A 24,876-nucleotide genomic window follows, 5' to 3' on the forward strand; every position below is an offset into this window, starting at 1 on the left:
ATGGATGACCAGTGACTGATTCTTAATTGTCAACATTTTCACCAAACAGTTTAGAAATTACCCCGGTACATACTATTGGGGGATTATAAAATTCCTTGAAAAGTGACATATTTTTAAATATCACCTTTTCAAGGAGAAAAATCCCTTTAAGTATATGAATCCTATGAAGAAATTAAAAGAGAGGTGGCTATAGGTATATGCGACCCACCTGATCTTTATTTTTCTGCAACATATTCAAGTTTGTTTTTATCACTTGTATGGTGAGATTCATTTGTGGCAAGAGCTGTTATGATGTCTGAGTCAGAAAGCACCAGAATCCACTAGGAATAGTTTTAGATCTATGGAGCGCCAAATTAACAAACTCAAATATTTGAAGATATCTTTAATTATTTGAAGATATTATCAATTCATTTCATGCACGCAACATTGCAATCAAAGATCTCTTCAAATAATTAATATCTTCAATTCTGCATTATATATATATTGCGAGCATGAATTGAATTATTGATATCATTATTTATTCTGCTGAATTGATGCACGCAATAATTTAATTGTTGCTCTCCTCAAATGAATTATAATTTAATGATACCAACAATAGAATTAATGCATGCTACAATTCAATTGAAGAGAGGAATAATTCATTAATGCTAACATCACTTAATGTGCACAATAATTGAATTATTGCTCTCTTCTATTGAATTAATGATATCATTAATTAAATTGATGCGTGGAATAATTATTTTAGAGAGATTATCTAATTGAGATATAATCTTCAATTCAAGATATCCACAATTGAATGATTTCTTTAATTGAATTGTTGCTCTTTTAAAAAAAATGATGCGCGAATTAATTGCTTATGAAATAGCCTTGTATATATAATTAAAAAGATCCTCCATTGAATTAAAAGAGATAATCAAGTCATTCATACAGAGCTCTAAATTAATTTTTGCGAGCAATATTTCCACCACATGGATGTGCGCATGAATTGAATTAATGAGAGCGATAATTGATTTGATGTGCGTATATTATTGGACTTTAATTTGAGCTTATGTAAAACATTAATAAGATTTTAAAAATCAACCTGGTGAATTTGTATTATAAAGGTCATGAGAGGACACGTCCAGTTTTTGAACAAAAACAGAAGGTAATATATTCCCTTGAATTTGCAATTGGTCATCTCTGTCCTCAGATCGGCAGGGAAAGGAGTGGGGGTCCAAATCACTTTTATGAGGGAGATTATTTCTCATTCGAAGGCGCGAATTGCCGATGTTCAGGGAATGTTTTAAATCTCTACTTGCCTTTCGAGACTGGACTAAGTTCATCAATAAAACTTACAAATATGTAACTTGAATTTTACCTTCCGTTATAATAGTTCAATTTATGCCAGGTTCAATTGTCGGTGTGTTTCAGACGTGGTTAATGGGGGGGGGGGGTGTCCAACACGTAACACGTTTAGGGAAGGGCGTAATGAGTGCCAAAGGCACGAAATCTCTAAACAAAAATATCTAAGATGAAGCAAAATCGTGATTTTTGGGGGTTCTCTATTACAATTTTGTCCTCATATTTCAAGGTGAGATGATAGTCAAAATTGACATAATGTGCATGTACATATCATAAACATGTAGATATTTTTGTAACAGTATATATAGGAACCGGGAACAAATCCTGATTCTGAAGTTATGTTATATAAACTGGTGTTATAAACCGGATTTTCAAAGAATTTATGGTTTTTGCAACGTTTGATTAAAGTTTTCTGTAAGGTCACATCTATGTAGTTACATATATAAACAGAATGTTCATGAAAATTTTCCCTTTTAGAGTGGAATTAAGATATCGCGTAACATTTCTTTACAAAGATATCTAATTTTTATTCATGTCAAAAGTCAACAAAAAACTTAAAGTGATACAAAAAATGTATATAATTATGAATACTTGTTTTAGATCCTTTAGGCATTGTATTACAGAATTTTGATTTTATTTATCATACTTTTTGGTTGAATTACTACAGAGTCTGGCCCGTACAGCATGCATTGGCAAACGAGGGAGTCTATAATCATATAAGTATATATATATATATATATATAATAATGATGATTATCATAAGTTATTATTACATTAAAAGTCATCATTACGGACACTACTACCCCTCCCCCCGACCGGTCGCGGTAGCTCAATGGTAGAGCGTTCGCTTCGTAACCGGGAGGTCGTGAGTTCAAGCATCGTTCATGCGTCAAACCTAAGACGTTAAAATTGGTAGTGTTAATTGCTCCTTCGCCAAACGCTCGACATTTAGAAGTGAGAATCACGGATCTTTTGGATGTGACCTTATAAACGTATATCCCTTGTCGTACATGTAGTAGGTGTTGGCACGATATTTCAAAGAACCCTCACTGCTACGACCCTGAACCCCATGGATACATTGGATAGGTCTAAATTCGTGGTACTCCGCTTAAAGCTGGTTACGTCTCAATATGAATAAAATATTCTCGACGGGACGTAAAATATATAATCAATCATCCAATCAATACTACCCCCCCTTTTTTATTTTCTTGCGGCGATAATTTCAACGAAATGTGTGGATTCCCTGTCTATCCCATCCCAATTTCGATTTATATCATCGTTTCACGCTTTTTTGTAAGCTTTAGAGATTTGGCCTTATTTATTTAGCGTGGTGAGAATGATTGTTTGTATGTTTCAGAGTGTTTGATTGCCCGTGTGTATCAGAGTGTTTAACTGGCTGCGTGTATCAGAGTATTTAATTGGCCATGTGCGTCAGAGTGTTCAATTACACGTGTGTGTCAGAGTGTTCATTTGCCCGTGTGTGTCAGAGTGTTCAATTGCCTGTGTGTAAAGGAAAGTGTTCAATTGCCCGTGTGTAAAGGAAAGTGTTCAATTGCCCGTGTGTAAAGGAAAGTGTTCAATTGCCCGTGTGTAAAGGAAAGTGTTCAATTGACCGTGTGTAAAGGAAAGTGTTCACTTGATAAGCAAAAATTCAAGGAGTGAATAAAACGATATTTCACAAATTTCGACCGCAGCAATGTCTTCTATGTTGTTTTTAGTACCAAATAGTAAATTTTCGTACTAAAATACCAATAACTGTAGAAGTGTTCAGTTGCAGGTGGGAAGTTAAGGTGTTCATTTGACACGCGTTACACGTATGTGTGTGTGTGTGTGTGTGTGTGTGTGTGTGTGTGTATGTGTGTGTGTGTGTGTGTGTGTGTCATTCACTGTACACAAAATGCAAGTTACATTATATTTCAATGGATATAGTTTTTAACGTTATCATTTCTTATCGAAACCGTACTATTGAAATGAACGTTGTACTTAATTTATTTCTTTTTGCAGATGATGTTCTTTTCTATGTTAGTGATGTACAGTGCTTTTGTACTGACCAGCATAAGTACTAAGTATTACGTTCAGGACATTGCTAGAATCTTTGAATACTACGTGTATTTCTGGGGTGCGGGCGATTTCATTGAGGAATTATTCAGCTGTTTTGTAAGCATCGTATTGCAATGACATACACGTTACACAATTGTAAAATGCAAATTTCTTGTTGAAGTATTTGAATTTGTGGAGGTCATATTTCCTGGATTATCTATATATATAAACCACAGTGGTGGCTTTTTAGTGAATACTTTACTTTCGTGACAAAAGTATTGAATTAGATATCTTTTTCTACATTGTTAATTCAAGCATAGGACGTAATATCAGGGAATGTTCCTAATTCAAATGCTCGGCATTTAAAAGTGAGTGTATTACATATATTAGTTTCTTACGGAGGCCCTATGTTATTGTCACGTTAAAGAATTATCACTGGCTCTGATACTGAGCGCCAATTACATATTCAAGTCTATGGTGTTACACCTGCTGATGTCTCACTACGAGTCAAAAACCGTCGACGGAAAAGAAATTGAAAACGTTTTTTATAAACGCTCGTGGATAAGGTTTGTTGAAAAAGGATGCGTTTTGTACATTGAAATATCACATAAAACTAATAATTTCATTATAGGCATGATCAATTGTGTGGATAAGTTTGTCATGATGAGGGGTTCACACATCGTGATTAGATAAATGTTGTGATACGTCACTTATGTTTCATGGTCTCATCCCATATACATTGGAATTATTCATAGTCCCAAAACCGCTGTGGAAGCCTAGAGGCTAGAGCGTTCGCCCCGCATGCAGAAGGCCGGGGTTCGAATCCCGCCCGCGACAGACCTTAGTCGTTAAAACAGGTAGTGACAGTTCCATTGTCAAACGCTCGGCATCAGGTGTGAATGTCACGAGTCTTCGGAAATGACCTTAAAACGGATGTCGCATGTCACAGTATGTGTGGCACGCTAAAATACCATCACTGCTCAATGGCCTAAATTTGAAGCCCTTCAACGGTCTTGGTGACGTATCCATATGCAAGGTGAAGATAACGAACAGTGATCAATCTCATAACTCCTACAAGCAATACAAAATAGATAGGTGGGCAAACACGGACCCCTGGACACACCAGAGGTGGGATCAGGTGCCTAGGAGGAGTAAACATCCCCTGTTGACCGGTCACACCCGCCGTGAGCCCCATATCCTGATCAGGTAAACGGAGTTATCCGCAGTCAAAATGAGTGAAAACATTTCAAGAGAGACGTTAAGCAAAATACAATCATAGTCCCAAATGCTCGAGCACAATTACAGATCAGACCTATAGTGATGACTAAGCTTTGATTCAATTTGTTTCATTAAAACAGGAATTACATGGAATGCTTGAATATCATTTAGGGGTGCTTGGAATCAGAGAATCATTCACATCGTAGTTACTACTCCCGGATGAAGAGATACCTTTATGACTTCTGGAACGTGGTGGATCTTTTGTCCTACGTCTTACTAATTACAGCGTTGTTTGTGCGTCACATGTATCCCTCCGAAACCTTTACCATTGCCAGGAGAATGTTTTCCCTATCGCTTCTTGTCATGTATCTGAGATTTCTTGAAGTTTTTCTCATCCACAGGAGATTGGGACCCACACTTATTATGATCAAGGAAATGGTACGTCATTTTCATATTTGAAATCATACACAGCAACATTTATTTTGTTTATAAAAGTTGTAATAGAATAAATTAAATGCATGTTATACACCATCAAAACTATATCTCTTTACTGATTTTCAGTACTTGTAATCGCAAGTACCCGATCATAAGCTTGAATCCTACATGGGTAATATTCAGAAATGAACAAACATGGTGCTCTTTCTGAAAATCAATAAAACTGCAGAATGGTCCCCAAACAGCATCTAACCAATGAACTACTTCCTAGTCAATGAATATGACTTACCGAACCTATAATGGATTCCTAAACTTCACAAAAACATTACACATATAGATGCTGAATCGAATGAACGTTCTAGCAAACCCTATATTTGCTCTTCGCGAAAATATTAACTTGCTCTTCGCGAAAATATTAACAGTTGTGAAGGAGAAATTCCAAACTTACTGTGCCACAAAACATGCCAGTAGTGGAGTTAATCAAATGTAGACTCTTAAATATTTCTAAAGTACTTTTAGCAAATTTGAAATCACAAAATGTTACTCAAACCAACAACATGAAAACGTATGACTTTTCAAAGCTTTACTGGCCTCTGGGTTGGTTGTGATTCATTGACGACATTAAGATGAGATGGGAATACATTCAGGGAGACCTTGATAACTCCATTGAACTAGCTGTAGCATTTCATGCTTTCATTAAGTTCACTGTCGATATTTCCGCATCCAGTAACGTCTTTATAGACACTACGTCTGAGATTGTTGACGGAAATGTTGAGTTCAATCTCCATACCAAAACCCACGGATTCCAATCTATGTTTTATGCCGTCAAGCTGCCATCCACCCCAGGGGTTCATTGGAATACCAAAAGATTTAGCCATCAGGATCCGTCTTATCTGTACTTTATTCTTAATGCACCAATCTGAAAAACCATCTGTGCAAGAGCGGCTATGAAGCCCCAAAAGTGCAAGCAGCTATTGATGATGTCAAAACACGACAGACAATCCTTATTACAATATAAAGGTAAATCTGTTGGAGACAGAGTTCCAATCGTTACTACATACCACCCTATCTTGAAGACCTAACCAAAATTCTGAAGAAGCATATTCACTTCTTCACATTAACCCAATGATGGCTGAGGTCTTCAAAGAACCTCCCATAACTGCCTTCAGACGTCCGAGAAATCCGAAAGACATGGTGGTGCGAACCAAATTGGAGAATTCTTTTCCCAATGGGGGCTTTAAAACATGTTCTGATGGCAGATACCAGCACAGACAATTTAAAAATTACACTCGATAATTTTGATATATAGACGGTTTGCTTGTCATCAGCTTTTATAGTCTTGTAGTGCTAGTTTCCTTTTCTATTCAGTTTTCTTTTCTATGTAAATATTCTATCGTCCTGATGAAGGGACAGGGCGTCCCGAAAATTTGACAATTCGCTGTTTTTCGTGTCGTTGGTCATTTTTCGTGTTTTCTATATCCTTTTTATTTTTATTTTACCTCATATCTGCTATTAGATCTGACACTTCGGATGTTAAGTGTTGTTGGATTATAGTGCGCTATATATATATATATATATATATATATATATATATATATATATATATATATATATACAGTAAAATATATGGTTTATCTCGAATACCATGCTTGAGTCAAAGTCTACCACCGGTCCCGGCCGTTTTCCCTAAATAAATGGTTTTAAAAACTTCGAACACTGTAATCTCGAATACCCCGCTTATGTCGAAGTATTTTCAAGGTCCCATGCTCTAAATTCGCCTGGTTTATCTCGAATTGCAGTCAATTTTACGCTCTGCTTACCATACCTGGCGTCGTTAAGTCAAAAATTCACACCCGCGGCTACATCAATTATAATTAATGACCGCTAATCCAAGCTCGCCTTTTCCGGGTAGACCCAGGTCGCAATAAATGGTTCAACAGCTTGGGTGATTAGTGAAGCCATCCAACATTACGGATTAAGTCCACCGCCAATTATGAACTGAAACGCCCGATTCCAGGGGTGGTGTTTTGAATGACACACGCTATGGGTTAGATAAACATACAACATTGTCGAAGTGCGCTTGAAGGTAATGCTCATTATAACGATAATGCATATAATAATGCACGTTTTATCATTAAAAATAGGACAGAGAAAACACGAAAAATTATTTAATTAACATTTACAAGTTGTTTTTTTTTTTTTTTTTTTTAAATCCGTCCTTTTGTTTTGTTTCTTACGTGATAGGTTCTTTCACCTCACCACAATAGCTACATCCCAGTCGATCCTATATATTAGTAAACTTAAAGTAATCATACAGGCACGATCATCTTAATTTTGAAAAACACTGTGAATTCAATGGGATGTTTATATATATTTAAAAGAGCCCTAAATATTTGTCTTCGACATTCCGCCATATCAATTTATCAACTTGCATTAAACTATACGAAACAGCAACGGGGTTGTTGTTTATAATGCAAAGCTCATACTATGCATCAAATATATCCTTCAAAAAATATTGAAGATCGATTTTAGATATCTCAAACCCCGGATATCTCGAAGTTTTTTCGAGGTCCCTCGGACTTCGAGATAGAGATATTTTACTATATATATATATATATATATATATATATATATATATATATATATATATAAGCACTACACTAAAGTTCCAACAACACCCGATACCTCAAAGTGTCGGATCCACAACATGGATACAAGGTCAAATACAAAAATAATATACAAAGCACTAAAATGACCAACGTCACGAACAACCAGATTGTCAAATTTTCGGGACGACCAGTCCCTTCTTCAGGACAAACGAAAAGAATTACATAATGTGGCCAATATCAACAGAGAATAATAACAAAAACTACACATAAATGCATCTAGAACTACAATTACACTAATCTACCAACGTATTTACAACGCAGATTACATGTTATTTAGTCTTTAGACTTACCAATCAATGTTAAAAGTGGAGCGAACTAGGACATGCCTTATTCGTCCAAAGAGCTGATTGAAATCATATATATATATATATATATATATATATATATATATATATATATATATATATATAAGCAGGAAAATATGCAGTTCCAAAATATATTGAAATCATTAGCGCTTTCTGGATTATAACATCCATCCTCAGGTGAATACAAATATTGAATACAAAGTTGTTTATCTTGGAGACGTCTATTGTGACGTCATGACGTTACAATAGTCTTTGCGAGGAGGGAATAGATACATGACGTCATAATACAAAAGTTTGGGAAAGGTGTCTTGGACAAAGTAAGCATGAAGATTTACATGATAAAAGTTGATGAATTAAAAGGTTTAACAATCAGAATGTTTGATATATGCATTGATTTTGTTTAATCTAGAAGAAAACAGTTTAATGGAATAATTTTCTTTAGCAAGTCTCATGTACGTTGATTCTGTTTTAAGTTTATAAAATGGAATTAGGCTGTAGTTGCCTCTAGCGCTAAACGTAGGTCTAAATGTGTAGTACTTCACATACAACTGCAAGTCTCAATATGACTCAAAAGTTCATGTCGGGACGTAAAACAAGCAATTAATCAAACGATCTAAAACTGATATTTGTTCAAAAGCTCCTATAGCAAGAAAATATGTGTATTTTTATCTTCTTCTGATGAAAGGTTAATGAGATACAACATCGAACATACATGATGAACGGACAGTCACGGCAGCTTCTGTATGATTCCCAGAAAAATATCTTGATATCATAAGATAATAGTTGGAAACATGATATGTTTACATTGAAATTTGTTTCGTAACTTGCTAAAAAATTTTCCTTTACATTATCATATTGTAGTTGAAAGACTTGTTTGGTTTCCTGTTCGTGGCGGTCTTCATTGTGATAGGTGTCGGAATTTATTACCATGCAAACCTCTGGCCGGATCATCAGGGCATGTGGAATGGCGATTGGACAAACTGGAGAATTTGGAAAATTATTTACTACCCCTATTTCCAACTCTATGGAGAGTTATTCAATGATTTTTTGGAGGGTAACATACTGCCATGTTTCAGGGCACACTTGATTAATACGGTAGTAATAATATCCACAAGTCTATGTGATTGGGTTTCATTATAACGTACTTTTGTGAGGTTTTGCTGTCGTAACTTAACTATGAATGCCATTTTTGTGTGCTCTAGCGGTTTATTGTTTAATAAATCAACGTGTTTATTTATTCAATTATAGCAATACAAATGAAATATCAGCAAACATCTATAGTTTTTCCACATTTAAATTACGAACACTTTTTGGAATTGTGTTATACATAAACATGTTTGTCAATTTAGGCAAAGACCCATCAGACTGTTCTAACATCACTTCGGTGTGGCAGTCCGATCCTTCCATTGAACGTTGTCCTCAAGAAGACTGGACAGTGTTGGGCGTTTCAGCAATTTACATGTTATTTTCTAATCTTCTGTTGGTCAACCTCGTTATTGCCATGTTCAGGTATATCATGTTTTGCATAGAGAAAGTATTAATTGATCGGATCATCTGCTTCATCTTAATAAGCGAAAGGTTTAATATTTTGTCATTGCGATTGTACTGTGCTCTGCGTAAAGGCTAACATTCTGAAGCTTCACTTAAAGCTGATGTCTTTACATGATATTCAAATTCACCAATTGGACGTGAAATAATATTCAAGCAAACAATACTGATGTGAAACATTTTAAATGTTTTGCAGCTACACATTTGAAAGAGTTCAAGAAAACTCTGAGAAATTATGGAGGTTTCAGAGATACACCGTCATCAATGATTACGATTGGAGGATCCCTTCTCCTTTCAACTTTATATTCCTTCTGTATCGCCTCTGCTGCTGCCCTCAAAGGGACAAATGTTGCCTCCGTATGTGCAGAAGTAAGATCTCTATGTAAATTGAAAACACATTTACGTTTCCAAATCAACAAACAATTGACTTTAATAACGTTGTAAACTGTCATATCGAAATAGACCATATCTTCATTGCAACTTCCTTTATCTCCAGTGTATGCAACATGACATTGTGCACTTCATATTTCAATAACATGTATCTTTTAATCCATATATCCCGGTATTCTATAATTCACATTTGTATTACATTAAATATATATTTAATACGGATACAGACGGCAAACCAACAACTCAACGTCAGTTTCCACTATTTTCATAACAATATTTCATTACCACCTGCATACGATGGTTTATGTCTATCAACTGATTCAATATTCAAGAACATGTTCTGCATATGTTCATTTTTGTAAAGCGTTACAAACTGTTTTCAACAATCCAATTATGCTCTAAACAACACTTATCTGTATAACTAATATAATCCCCAGGATCTGGGATAAAAATCAGCCAAACAAACAAAGGAATATTGTTTGTGATCATTCATACAATGAGCGTTTCATATAAACCGTTATTGCGTTGTATATAACGACATGGGAATGAGGATTGCCGAACATAATCGGGTTGCTGAGGCCAAGGTTATATAAAAAGACGGAAACTGACCTGAGTAACTACATGTGTCATTTGTTTTAGAATATTACATCATTTCATGAATGACAAGAAGTACTTTAAGTGTAAGAAAGTAATGATTAAGCAAATGTGCTACTCCAAAAAAAAAAAATGATCGTGAATTCTATATAAAATTGACATGTTGAATTGTTTACAAGTCTGACACGCGCTCGGTGCCTCTCTTTCGCCTCTTTCCGAACTTGTGACCATGAAGTTTAATGTACATGGGGAATAATGAACAGGAATTACTGACAGGATGACAATGATTCATGAATCGACATTTTCTGCTGATTTGACGGGTTTATTGCTTCAGAATCACTCTGATTCTATCAACTTATATATATTCAATCACAACTATGTTAAAATTTGTTCTTTTAATATTTTATTTATTTGCCGTCAGTTACAGTTTGCATTGTTTTGAATCGAACCACGTTATTGACAAATAAGTTGATTTATAGGGGTTTCAACCGTCTCGCTTTGAGTTAGAATTTCGCAAATTAGATAGTCGTTATACATGTAACGATGGCACTGCGAGCTAAAATTAGGGGTGAAACGATACAGTACCTCCTCGATTCGATTCGATTTTCGATACTTTAATCTCGATTCGATGATTTTCGATTCGATACGTTAGCATGTACCAAATTCTTTATAATGCTAAGGCTTTTTATGTTTGATAGCATTGACTGCCCTCTGCAAATAAATTCAACACAATATAAAAGAGTTTAACACATAATAAAAGAGTTTAACATGACTAGAATAATTGATAAAAACTCAAAAGTTCCCATTATTTGGAAAATTAGAGAATGTCATCAAGAACAGCATTCTGTTTGAGAAAAATCAAAGTTTCCACATTTTCTGGAGATAGTGAAGCCCTCTGCGCACTGACTATATCACCTGTCGTAGGGAATACTCTCTCACTAGTAGCAGGGACGGAAAGATAAATCTTAGCTAATGTGCTTACATAAGGGTATTTATCAGAGTGGATCTTCCGCCAAAGTAAGGTATTCTGAGACAAACCAATCACTTGTTCACATTTATAACCATTCATTTCACTTTCCACTCTCCCCCATACACTTTTCCCTGGCTCAACTCCAACAATGAAAAGGTCACCAAAGAAATCATCTAGAGCAGACTTAGGACTGGGGTCAGACTTGGGCTGTTTGGACGGAGGTTCCACACTGGCCATATCCTCATCTTCACTAGAATTATTGTCCTCATGTTCATGGGACAATTCAGGCAATGGTACTGCTACTGGGACAACCACATTTCTGTTCACATCCACATGATCTTCCTCTTTTTCAGTCTTCACAACCTGTAAAAATGCAAATTATTAAAATGTCTAATGTATTATCTAAGCAGTAAGCACATTTTATTTTGATCATGTTGATTGATTTGCTACTTGTACATAATTGAAGACATTTGATAATTTAAAAAATAGCAACTACATGTACAATGTCCCTTAGGTTTCTGCAAAGCATAACACTTCAGAACAACTGACTGGAAAACAAGCTGTTTCTTTTTGTCATCAATATTGGGTAGATATTTGAATCTTGGATCCATAACACAACTCTGATGAAAGAATTCTAAACGTTCTGGATCTGTGTACCTGTAAAATATTTATTTTGAGATACAAGCACAGTTTTATGTTGAATTACATGAATTATAAGCATAGTTTTATGATTAGAGTCAGCCACTAAACACATATGTAAATTTATAGAAAATCTGTAGAATACATGTATCAATTGTTTAATCAAAAATATAAATGCAATTGCTATATGATAACTGATAAGACATACCTTTTTACTAAGTCTTTAGAAATTGCTTTTTTTTTTGTCTCTTTTACCAATGTTGTATCTGTGCCCATTAAGGCCAGGTGCTGAATTAGTCTCTATTTAAGAGGATGGATTAATGACACCGTTGGGTTACTTTCATCACACATAAGGGTGGTCACTGTTTCAATAGGTTCAAGGAGACGCACTACAGCTTCAGCTGATTTTATTTCCTCATCAGAGAGTGTCACCAAGTCCAAGTTCTTTTTTATTTCCTTCATCATCAGTGTCGCAATTATTGCAGGCTGTTGCTCAAGATATCTACTAAGCATATCATAAGTAGAGTTGCAGCTTGTCTGTACATCCATTATAAGCTTGTGGGTAGGAATTTGGAACATCTTTTGTTTCGATTTCAACATAACCAAGTTGTGTTCTTATGGAAAAATGACACAGTTTTCCTTACCCTGGCAAGAAGTATCTCCATCTGTGGCACTTTTTATCCATTAGACACATGAAAACATAAGTACGTACCATCTATCCTTCTGTCTTTAGTAAAGCAGAAGCGATAAAAGAATTAGATAGGTTACATGAGGAATATGTTTTGGTTCCAGCTGACAAAGCTAGTAACAACATTGTCTTTGTTTGTAAGGCTCATTATTACAACTGTATTTTAAACGAACTTGGCATTAATTCCATTTTTGGTAATCATACTTATACTCCAACTGCCCTTTCAAAAGACGAAATTCTTCAAAACCATGCTTCAGTTTTAGACACATTTAATATTCCAGTCAATGTGTTGAATGAATATGAGTTACCGTACCTATACTGGATTCCTAAACTACATGAAAACCCTTACAAACAAAGATACATTGCTGGATCCAGTAAGTGCTCTACCAAGCCCCTATCTTTGCTCCTCACGAAAATGTTAACAGCTGTGAAGGAGAAACTTCAAACTTACTGTGCGACTACATATGCCAGAAGTGGTGTTAATCAAATGTGGATTCTAAAAAATTCTAAAGAACTTTTAGTAAACTTGAAATCACAGAATTTTTCCCAAATCAATAGCATTAAAACCTATGACTTTTCAACACTATACACGACCATTCTTCATGATAAATTAAAGACTAGACTTTTTGACATCATAGACAGTTGGTTCTTCAACAAAAACGGAAGGCGGAAATACTCATATCTAGTGATCAGTCATTCAAAAACTTACTTTGTTAAACACCACTCTGATTCCACGCACAAGTACTCTGAAGTTGAAATAAAAAATATGCTAGAGATCCTCATTGACAATATCGTCGTGGTCTTTGGTGATCAGGTCTTCCAACAGTCTGTTAAAATTCCCATGGGCACGAATTGTGCTCCTTTGTTAGCTGACCTGTTTTTATATTCATATGAAACAGAATTTATTCAAAAACTTCTACGTGAGAAGAAAAAATCTCTCGCTGTGACCTTCAATTCGACTTTTAGATATAACGATGACGTTTTGTCTATTAACAATGATAGCTTTCATTCATATGTCGATTTGATATATCCCTGTGAGCTCGAAATAAAGCACACCACAGAGTCGTCCACTTCTGCTTCATACTTAGATATTTTATTGAAAGTAGACATTAACGGCAAACTGACAACTCAACTGTATGACAAACGGAATGATTTCAGCTTCTCCATCGTCAACTTCCCACATTTATGTAGCAGTATTCCATTATCACCTGCATATGGTGTTTATATATCTCAACTAATTCGATATGCAAGAGCTTGTTCTACGTATAGTCAGTTTTTATATCGAGGTAAGCTACTGACAAATAAGTTGATGGTACAGGGATTTCAACAGTCTCGACTGAAGTCAGCATTTCGCAAATTCTATGGTCGTTATAACGATCTAGTTCGTCAATACAACCTCGCATTGGGTCAAATGCTGTCTGACGTGTTCCATACCGATTGTTAAGCCGTTCTTGGCACACTGATTTTGACTGCGGATAACTCCGTTTACCTGATCAGGATATGGGGCTCACGGCGGGTGTGACCGGTCAACAGGGGATGTTTACTCCTCCTGGGCACCTGATCCCACCTCTGGTGTGTCCAGGGTTCCGTGTTCACCGTGACCTACTTTTGGAATTCAACGGCTATATTTGAATATTTCAGATACTATTTGACTTACAATCATCAAACAATGTCAGTTGATGAGTCTTGAGTCTTCAGTGTGTCGACCAAAAGTAGGTCACTGTGACTTACTTTTGGAATTTGACGTTGATATCTGAATATTTCAGACACTATTTGAATTCAATTATCAAACTTTGTTAGCTGATGCATCTTGAGTTTTTGGAGTGTGTCGACCAAAACGTAGGTCACTGTGGCCTTCTTTTGGAATTTGACGGCTATATTTGAATACTATTTGACTTGTCAGTTGATGCATCCTGAGTCTTCAGTGTGTCGACCAAAGGTAGGTCACCGTGACCTACTTTTGGACAGTTACATTTAAATTTCAGGTAGTATTTGACTTAACATCATCAAACTTTGTTGATTGATGAATCTTGATTAGTGAGAATTTTTGCATGCTCTACAATGTATCAGAAGAGCGATTCTAGGCCCACGGGCCTCTTGTTTCTAGATTCCATAGCCCATAGATGTAGTGATACTCTTCCACTAGTACTTAGGTGAATGTTAAGGCCTGTGGGTCTCTCGTTTACATTAGTTTAGAACATTCGTTATTGCTATTCTTACTAAATCGTAGGTGGAAGAAACAGAGAATCTTTACTAATTAAGTCACGTTTAAACACATTTTGAAATCCATAGTCAAAATCAGTGTATCAGGAACGAGTTATTAATTGATATGAAACACGTCAGACAGCATTTGACACAATGACAAGTTGCATTGGCAAATTATATTGTTATAACAACCATAAAATTTGCGAAATGCACACTTGTGAGAACAGCTCAGTTGATATTGTACTGGTGTCGCAGGAAGCATTCACTTGTATACAAGTCTTCGAAGAAACTTTTGATCTTAATTAGTCAATGTTGTCTTCAACGTTTTTCACAAAGCAATGTTATCGATGATATGTTTCTGTGCACATAGATAAATGTAAAATAAACTGCTCAGTAAACACACAAATAACAAATATTGACAAAAAGTTTAATTATGGGTATGTCTGTTTCATATCAAACCCAAACAATTAGGGAATCGTCATTAACTTTGTTGAAACATACGATAGAAAAGCTTAGTTGGTCACCATTCATCTTAGATAGGAAGATGCCTATAAGTCTACTCGTGAAAATAGTATATCAAGTATTTAGAATAAGTATTGCTTGATGTAAAGATGGGCTTCATTCACCATTATTGCCATAATATCATGTAATTCCCGTCCCGAAAATTTGACAATCTCGTTGTTCGTGTTGTTAGTCATTTTAGTGATTTATATATATATATATATATATATATATATATATATATATATATATATATATATATATATGAGTGTGTGTGTTCCTGTTACCAATGTAGTTTATTGATACTTGTCGTTTTTCGTGGTGTGTGTTATTTGTTTATGTAATATACGTCTCTTGATAAAGACGCGGGTTGCGTCGAAAATTTGAGTTTTAAATAACAGTGTCGTGGCCTTTTCAGTGCTTATATATATATATATATATATATATATATATATATATATATATATATGTGTGTGTGTGTGTGTGTGTGTGTGTGTGTGTGTGTGTGTGTGTGTGTGTGTGTGTGTGTGTGTGAATGATCAATCTCCTTTTATTCTTTATAGAATGCTGCTTCCCTGAAATAGTAAAAATGGAACGTAAGGAAAAGAAAGCAGCCGAGATATTTCGTAGAAACTTCCAAAGGATAACAGCATTCAGAATATTAGATAAACTGTAGAGAAGAAGTGAATATTCGTATTGCAATGATACGAGGATGGAATTAACTTTGAAATGTTTCGGAATTGACGTTAGAGAAAAACGTAAAATTTATGATAGTTGTTTTGAGTGTGTAAAATTTCATCCCATTCATGCTACAATAGCATTGTGAATGAATTCCATAAAACAAACACAGACGTTGTGAGAAATCCTATAAATGTATATGTCTAGAATTGTATATCATTTACAAATTATCTAATGCTTTATATTGTTTCTGATAATGATGAATCCGTTTGACTAATATTGCATAGATTGGTAAAACCATCGCACTTTCTTTTTCGTTACATGATTTACATTGTATACCGATACGTATAATAAGACATGTCTTGAAATTTAAAAAAATAAACATGAAGAGTGCTTAATAAAAATTGAATCTATATCGTGTTTCTTTTTAAATATTGATTGTGAAATATTGATACCAGTCACTGGGTATGAAAATAAAAGAAAGAAACTTCCAAATCTCTCACATCGTTTGCCAACATTCACCAATAAGAGTTCAATCGATATAACCAACAACATGAAAAATTATATGATTGTCAGATTTTAGGAATGGTTTGTCTCTTTTTGAATATAACATAGAAAGTAAAATAAATAAAAAGATAATCAGGCTAGTACTAAAAGAAAACTATACAAGTTGTGAAGAAAGAAAACGTCGACATATTGGAATTTTAATTGGTTACACGGAGCAATACATGTATCATCAAGGGGGATTCAGCCTAAGCTAAATCGTTGGGAAATGCAAGTATATGGGTTTCCCCTATCTGTGCATTATTGTAGATAATTGTAGTTTATGAAAAAAAATATATAATTACAAAGGCCAGGACAAGTGGACGTTTTTTAATGAAAGATGACGGAGGAGGAATTAACTTGCACGAAGTGATGATGCGTGTATTGCAAACGTCTTTTCTCAGCTAGTCTGGTTCATCCCAACGTTTGTGTATACGCAGACTCCCCACAAACATCTGGACTCTTTCTTCTATATTTCTTTACACACAAAGTAGGGCTTATCGAAATGCTGATAAAGTCGCTGATTTGTTAGTTAAAACGAGTAATGGCTGTGTCCTATAGAAGGTAATAATTAGTGTAAACAAAATGTCAAATATAGTGTGTACAGCTTCTTATCGCCGGTAAAGATGTTTTTCTAATCTTTCCGAAGTAAACTTCCGAAAGTCGAGCATTTATTGTATATTGACGTCAAATCTATGGCGATATTTCAAGACCAAATTGACAAATTATTGTCGGGGCAAACGACATTGTGGTCCACAGGCGCTCGATTCACAAACTTCGCAAAGTTTATGAAAGAAGCACCTGTGGTGCTAACTTCTACTTCTACCAGTTAGTGGCCTCCGTCATCTGGTTGACTGATCTGCCACATTGGGGTGTGCTCACATTAAAAAGAGAGTGATTTTAAAATTCAATTATTTACAATTAAAAACAGTTATTGGCCTAATGGGTTGTAACCTTGACGGCATCAATATTCGGCGCCAGCACAGTAATTGATGTGGGCAATATATCCCACTTTTTGATGGTACGAGGGTAAACGACTCTATTCTGCCCGTGGTTCTGCATGATGGAATCTGCTTGGCTTGAATGTTACTGTTTCTTCTTGTCATGTTAAGTTGTAGAAGTGTTGTGGTTACATCCACTTTTAGTCTGTTGTTATTGAGTTCATGCATCATGCTGCGTTCTTGCTGTAACATTAACAGCAGAGGTTCATGCATAGTCATAGAAGTATCTCCATTGGCATCCCATAGAGACCAGGTAGTTAATGTCAAGAGCTGACTGGGTTTGGACTCATTATTTTATCGTTGAAGGGATAATGTTCCACGGACCCGGTGTTTTAGTGAATGCCTGTCCCGAGACATAGTTAGATTATTCTAACTAGGTATGGACTCGGTTAACCTCTGGGACTGTCGTTGTGCATCACTGCTAACATTGATGTTTTGCGTTTAGGGGAAGCAGCTTTAGGTATAAATGTGGGCGACTGATCTTGATATGAGAGGAGGGTTCTGCGGATTTTTCTCTCAACAGGGCCTGCCCGAGTAAAATGTCAGCTGAGTCATAGAATGGTGTCATTGGCTTGGATCACGAGATTATATATTATAAATACTGTACATCATAGATGTAAGAACTGATCAAAAAACAAAATAAGCATTGCATCTCTTGTCACACCTGAAAATCTTTCTTGATGTATTTTATTACGTTTATCAGAGCTAAAACTACGATATAAGGGGGTATGGCTGGGTTAAACTTTGGGGGGGATTTACCACATTGTAATGGTTTGATTTTGTGCCGCGGTGGCCGAGAGGTTAGAGCGTTCGCCCAGCATGCGGAAGGTCGGGTTCGAATCCCGGCCGCGACAGACCTAAGTCGTTAAAATAGGTAGTGACAGTTCCATCGCCAAGCGCTCGGCATCAGGTGTGAATGTCACGGGTCCTCGGAGATGACCTTAAAAACGGATGTCCCGGACGTGTGGCACGCTAAAGAACCTCACTGTTCAATGGCCGTAAGCGCCGAGCATAGGCGTAAATTTGAAATCCTTCACCGGTCTTGGTGACGTCTCCATATGAGTGAAAAATTCTCGAGCGCGACGTTAAACAAGATATAATCAATCAATCAATCGAAAATCTTTCACTCCTATGGAGACGTCACCACTGCCGGTGAATGGCTGCACAATTTAGGCCTATGCTCCGTAGGGTTCCAAAAATTTTCGGGTCGGGTCAGTTCTAATTTTTTTTTCTTCGGGTTCGGGTATTTCGGTTCCGGTCTATATAACTATTTTAAAAATCTAATATATAGTTAAAATCAAAAACCTTCAATGTAGTTTATCACAATAATTACACCTAGGGACGTGGACTGAGGTTTACACTCGATATTCATGGTACTACAACAGCATTAATTGTCATTCTACTCATTTCCATCCATGCTTTAAAATGTTTTGCCAATGACGACGTTGCTCCTGTTGCGTATTTTCAATACGTCTGATATATCTTGCATATACTGTCATTATTTACAGTTTTGTCCACAATGCCATCACTTAACAATTGATCAAAATACAGACACCTTTGAGGATTTTGACAGCATATAATGATTCTATTTCAAAAACCAAACCCGAACCGAAAAAATGGAACCGAACCCGACCCGAACAACACGACCCGCGGTGTTCGGTTATTTTGGGTACCCGTTGCAACCCTAATGCTCTGCGCTTACGACGTTTGAGCAGGGATAGATCTTTATCGTGTCTCACCTACTGTGACATGGGACCTCGGTTTTTGTGGTCTCGTCCGAAGGACCGCTCCATTTATTCGCCTCTTTCAACAAGCAAGGGGTATTGAGGATTTATTCTAACCCGTATCCCTACGGAATTATTTTATATGTATGTGGAGGATCGGACTATATGCATATATACACGATTATCCAATTTCAATTATAATACGTATGTATGCAAGGTGAATATAACGAACAGTGATCAATCTCATAACTCCTACAACCAATACAAAATAGATAGTTGGGCAAACACGGACCCCTGGACACACCAGAGGTGGGATCAGGTGCCTAGGAGGAGTAAGCTTCCCTTGTTGACCGGGCACACCCGCCGTGAACCCCATATCCTGATCAGGTAAACGGAGTTATCCGCAGTCAAAATCAGTGTGTCAAGAACGGCTTAACAATCGGTATGAAACACGTCAGACAGCATTTGAACCAATGCGAGGTTGTATTGACGAACTAGATCGTTATAACGACCATAGAATTTGCGAAATGCTGACTTCAATCGAGACTGTTGAAATCCCTGTATCATCAACTTGTTTGTCAGTAGCTTACCTCGATTTAAAAACTGACTATACCCAGAACAAACTCTTGCATATCGAATCAGTTGAGATATATAAACACCATATGCAGGTGATAATGGAATATTGCTACATAAATGTGGGAAATTGACGATGGAGAAGCTGAAATCATCCCGTTTGTCATACAGTTGAGTTGCTAGTTTGCCGTTAATGTCTACTTTCAATAAAATATCTAAGTATGAAGCAGAAGTGGACGACTCTGTGGTGTCCTTTATTTCCAGCTCACAGGGATATATCAAATCGACATATGAATGAAAGATATCATTGTTAATAGACAAAACGTCATCGATATATCTAAAAGTCGAATTGAAGGTCACAGCGAGAAATTTTTTCTTCTCATGTAGAAGTTTTTGAATAAATTCTGCTTCATATGAATATAAAAACAGGTCAGCTAACAAAGGAGCACAATTCGTGCCCATGGGAATTTCAACAGACTGTTGGAAGACCTGATCACCAAAGACCACGAAGATATTGTCAATGAGGATCTCTAGCATATTTTTTATTTCAACTTCAGAGTACTTGTGCGTGGAATCAGAGTGGTGTTTAACAAAGTAAGTTTTTGAATGACTGATCACTAGATATGAATATTTCCGTTTTCCGTTTTTGTTGAAGAAGCAACTGTCTATGATGTCAAAAAGTCTACTCTTTCGTGAGAAATGGTCGTGTATAGTGTTGAAAAGTCATAGGTTTTAATGCTATTGATTTGGGAAAAATTCTGTGATTTCAAGTTTACTAAAAGTTCTTTAGAATTTTTTAGAATCCACATTTGATTAACACCACTTCTGGCATATGTAGTCGCACAGTAAGTTTGAAGTTTCTCCTTCACAGCTGTTAACATTTTCGTGAGGAGCAAAGATAGGGGCTTGGTAGAGCACTTACTGGATCCAGCAATGTATCTTTGTTTGTAAGGGTTTTTATGTAGTTTAGGAATCCAGTATAGGTACGGTAACTCATATTCATTCGACCCATTCACTGGAATATTAAATGTGTCTAAAACTGAAGCATGGTTTTGAAGAATTTCGTCTTTTGAAAGGGCAGTTGGAATATAAGTATATATATAATATGCGAAGTGAAGATAACGAACAGTGATCAATCTCATAACTCCTACAAGCAATACAAAATAGATAGTTGGGCAAACACGGACCCCTGGACACACCAGAGGTGGGATCAGGTGCCTAGGAGGAGTAAGCATCCCCTTTTGACCGGTCACACCCGCCGTGAGCCCCATATCCTGATCAGGTAAACGGAGTTATCCACAGTCAAATCAGTGCATGCTTGTTTGATTTATGTCCATTCAAGATTTTTTCACTGAATGTATTGAGATGTCATCAGCTATAGGTGGAGTGCCACGAATTTGGCCTAAGTTTACTTATTTAAAAAAAGACAATTGCAGAACATAGGAAAATTTCCTAACAAGAGGCCCATAGGTCTTACAGGTCACCGGAGTATTTATAGTTAAACATCGTATTAGCCCTAATCATTAGCCCTAATCTGCATATCTAAGCTAAATTCTAATATTGAGCAGCAGTATTTACTATTAACATTTACTATTTAACAAGATGAGAATCCCCCACCCCTGAAAGTGCCCCTACTGATGTAGGGCTTATATTATGCGTTGCATTAAAACTATACTGTCCTCGATCCATGCTAGAGTCTTTGGGTTGCAACGTTCACTATTTTGGTGCATCCTTTTATGTCTTTCCTATGCAAGGTGAAGATAACGAACAGTGATCAATCTCATAACTCCTACAAGCAATACAAAATAGATAGTTGGGCAAACACGGACCCCTGGACACACCAGAGGTGGGATCAGATGCCTAGGAGGAGTAAGCATTCCCTGCATTTATTTTTTATGTTAAGTATCAGCAAAATTAAAGAAGTCTTCCTGAATCAAATGTTAACGGCAATAATCGAAATAATTTTGGCCCCACCCTTTGGGATCCTGAAATTTACAACCATGCCAGGTATATGACTACCTGGTCCATTTGAATATCTATTTAGTTTCAATTTAATAAAAATAACATTAAAGAAGATGCTATTTAATTGTTTTACACATTAACACTACGTGTAGATACTAAGTTTGGTTCTGTCTTGGAGTAATAATCTCTACCCAGGAGAACCATCTTCACAAGCCAAGTGCCCGATTCTGACACTTGGTTTGTGAAGATGCCTGAGAACAGGAAATTTACAATTTTGGTAAAAGCCTTCCTGCTCTACATCACTGTGCATTTAGTTTTTCTTACAGATATACAGTTGTAGAAAAGAATATTTTTAAGAATTGGTAATTCTTTGTCAGTTTTTGCCTCGCCCATAAACTTAAGGCCCTGGGGTGCAGGAGTCTTGAAATTTACAATGTGTGTCCCATTTTCCAAAAGATTCCTCATTATACCCCCCGAACGAAGTTCAGGGGGGTATATATGAATCACTTTGTCTGTCTCTGCGTCCGTCCGTCTGCAGATTCATAACTTCTTTGACTTAGGCATACCATATTTGGCACACAGGTGGATCACCATGAGCCGATGTGTCGAGAACCTTCTAAACCTCTATATGACCTTGGCCTCAAGGTCAAAATTAAAGGCTTTTACAATGGATTCGTGTCAGGGCCATGATTTCTTTATTCTTTGACAAAGGCATGCCATATTTAACACATGAGTGTATCACCATGAGACGATGTGTCAGGTACATTCATGACCTCTTTATGACCTTGACCTTTAATCTCAAGGTCAAAATTATAGGTTTATGCCATGGATTTTTGTTCGGACTATTTTTTCCATTTTCTTCTACAAAGGCATACCATATTTTTACACTCAGGAAAGAGGTAATTTATACATCACCCTTTGGGAGACTGGGGTAAGCGGGGGTATTCTTAGTGAGCATTGCTCACAGTACCTCTTGTTCAAAACTCTAAAAGTTAAAAATATGTTCAGTTGTTATTTACATGATGATACAACCAGAGCTATAGGTCACACAGGTGACCTGATACAAGCCTTAAACTAATCCCAAAAGTTCTAAAATTGTGTAAGAAATAACCCTAACTTACCAAAGAACTAATATTAAAACCCTTCGATATTTTTATTTCAACGTCAGAGTACTTCGAGAGTGCGTCGAATCAGAGTGGTGTTTAACAAAGTAAGTTTTTGGATAACTGATCACTAAATATGAATATTTCCGTTTTCCATTTTTTTAAAGAAGCAACTGTCTATGATGTCAAGAAGTCTAGTCTTTAATTTATCGTGAGGAATGGTCGTGTATAGTATTGAAAGGTTTTGATGTTATTGATTTTGGAAAAGTTTTGCGATTTCAAGTTTACCAAAAGTTGTTTAGATTTTTTTAGAATCCACATTTGATTAACCCCACTTCTGGCATATGTAGTCGTACAGTTAGTTTGAAGTTTCTCCATCACAACTGTTAATAATTTCTTTTCTCTGTTTTGCGAAGAGTAGCGTTTTCATCCAGTGCAATATATGTAAAATGCGGGAAATATAACACAGCTGTTGTAAACTTCATCGCAACGTCGATAATGTTTTTCTGTCAACCCAATCAATTATCAGCAAAAGTCAATTTTCCTCCTGACTTTCAATGTATTTTTGCACTTGAGTGAATTGGTAGTAAAATCAAAATGTTAAAAAGCAAAGTTATTCAAAGGATGATGTATCATTTACACTTTACCAAAATTCACCTTTTGCAGTTATTGTAGTATTATGTAATTTCGAAAGTAACAAGTCGAAAGACTTGTTTCAAATCAACCTTAAAGCATTAAAAAAATGGCATGTGCCCTGTGCAAGTCTATTACAAATATGTTCAAACTTTTGGACTTTCATGTCTTCTTTTTCAAACACAAAACACTTGCACAACACAGTACAGTACTGTTCGTTGGTTTAAAGCCAAATTTGTAAAACCAAAACAAAATGGGGACTGCAACAAATGAAGCATAACAAATCTAAAAATTGTATTGAAAAGATTGGTTGATGTTGTACGTAGATTTATATTATACGTGTGGTGTATATTGAAAGTGAGATAAAACATTAGCTTTATCACACGCCCGTTTGATAAACCACTTCCAGTCCGAACTACTTGTGTCACTGTCCCCGCTTGGATGACATATTTTCTGTGTTTATGCATATCGACGCATGAAATAAAGTGTATAACTGATTATAATTGAGAAAATACCAGCTGTATATGAAGTGTCACAAACTATCAGCTATCAATAACACTTGACTCTCACGCAAAACAGTTTAAATAGCTAACACACAAACATTCTCCGGAGATTGTGAGGTAATTCTTCCCTACGTTTTTAAAGGTAGCTCATTACACCATGACAATTTATTGAATGGCTCGTTTACACACATCATACGATGTGTGATTACACCATAAAATGAGTGACAAAACCCTCCATTATTTTGTATGAATTGTGGGTGTATTTGTATTCGAGGTGGGATAGAGGATAATGTAAGGGTATTTCGTTAATAAATGATAAAGTTGATTTAAGAATCCAAATTTGATTTATTTCCGTGTTACGAACTTAAGTATCATACACAATAAAATAATTATATGTACGTGTATACTATTATAATAACAGTTTATGTTGGTATTATAAGAAACCTTTTACACCATTTATTATGATAACTATTATATCTGTTATAAATTGATTGGAATTGGGATAGGCTACAGAAGTGAGAGGTAACATACAGCTCGCTAACACATGGTATTGTGTAACATCCCAGAGTCAACACTATCACAGACTCCAACATTGGGTACAATTGGACCTCAG

The 24,876-nt window shown here is 36.0% G+C and overlaps 1 protein-coding gene across 4 annotated transcripts in view; it reads left to right on the plus strand.

Moving 5' to 3' along the window:
* LOC130049161 (transient receptor potential cation channel subfamily M member-like 2) overlaps positions 1-16,636 on the plus strand; it is an 81,425-nt gene extending 64,789 nt beyond the window's left edge. For 3 of the 4 annotated variants that reach the window (XM_056146385.1, XM_056146384.1, XM_056146387.1), the window contains 6 exons: positions 3,346-3,498; positions 4,771-5,037; positions 8,870-9,062; positions 9,358-9,517; positions 9,753-9,925; positions 16,107-16,636. In XM_056146385.1, the coding sequence (XP_056002360.1) occupies positions 3,346-3,498; positions 4,771-5,037; positions 8,870-9,062; positions 9,358-9,517; positions 9,753-9,925; positions 16,107-16,219 (1,059 nt within the window). In that variant the 3' untranslated portion in view covers positions 16,220-16,636. Of the gene's footprint in view, positions 1-3,345; positions 3,499-4,770; positions 5,038-8,869; positions 9,104-9,357; positions 9,518-9,752; positions 9,926-16,106 lie in introns of all 4 variants that reach the window. The other variant, XM_056146386.1, reaches the window with a different exon arrangement.
* The last annotated feature ends 8,240 nt before the right edge of the window (positions 16,637-24,876 follow it).

Source organism: Ostrea edulis, chromosome 8 (genome assembly GCF_947568905.1).
Source record: "Ostrea edulis chromosome 8, xbOstEdul1.1, whole genome shotgun sequence".
NCBI classification, from domain to species: Eukaryota; Metazoa; Mollusca; class Bivalvia; order Ostreida; family Ostreidae; genus Ostrea; species Ostrea edulis.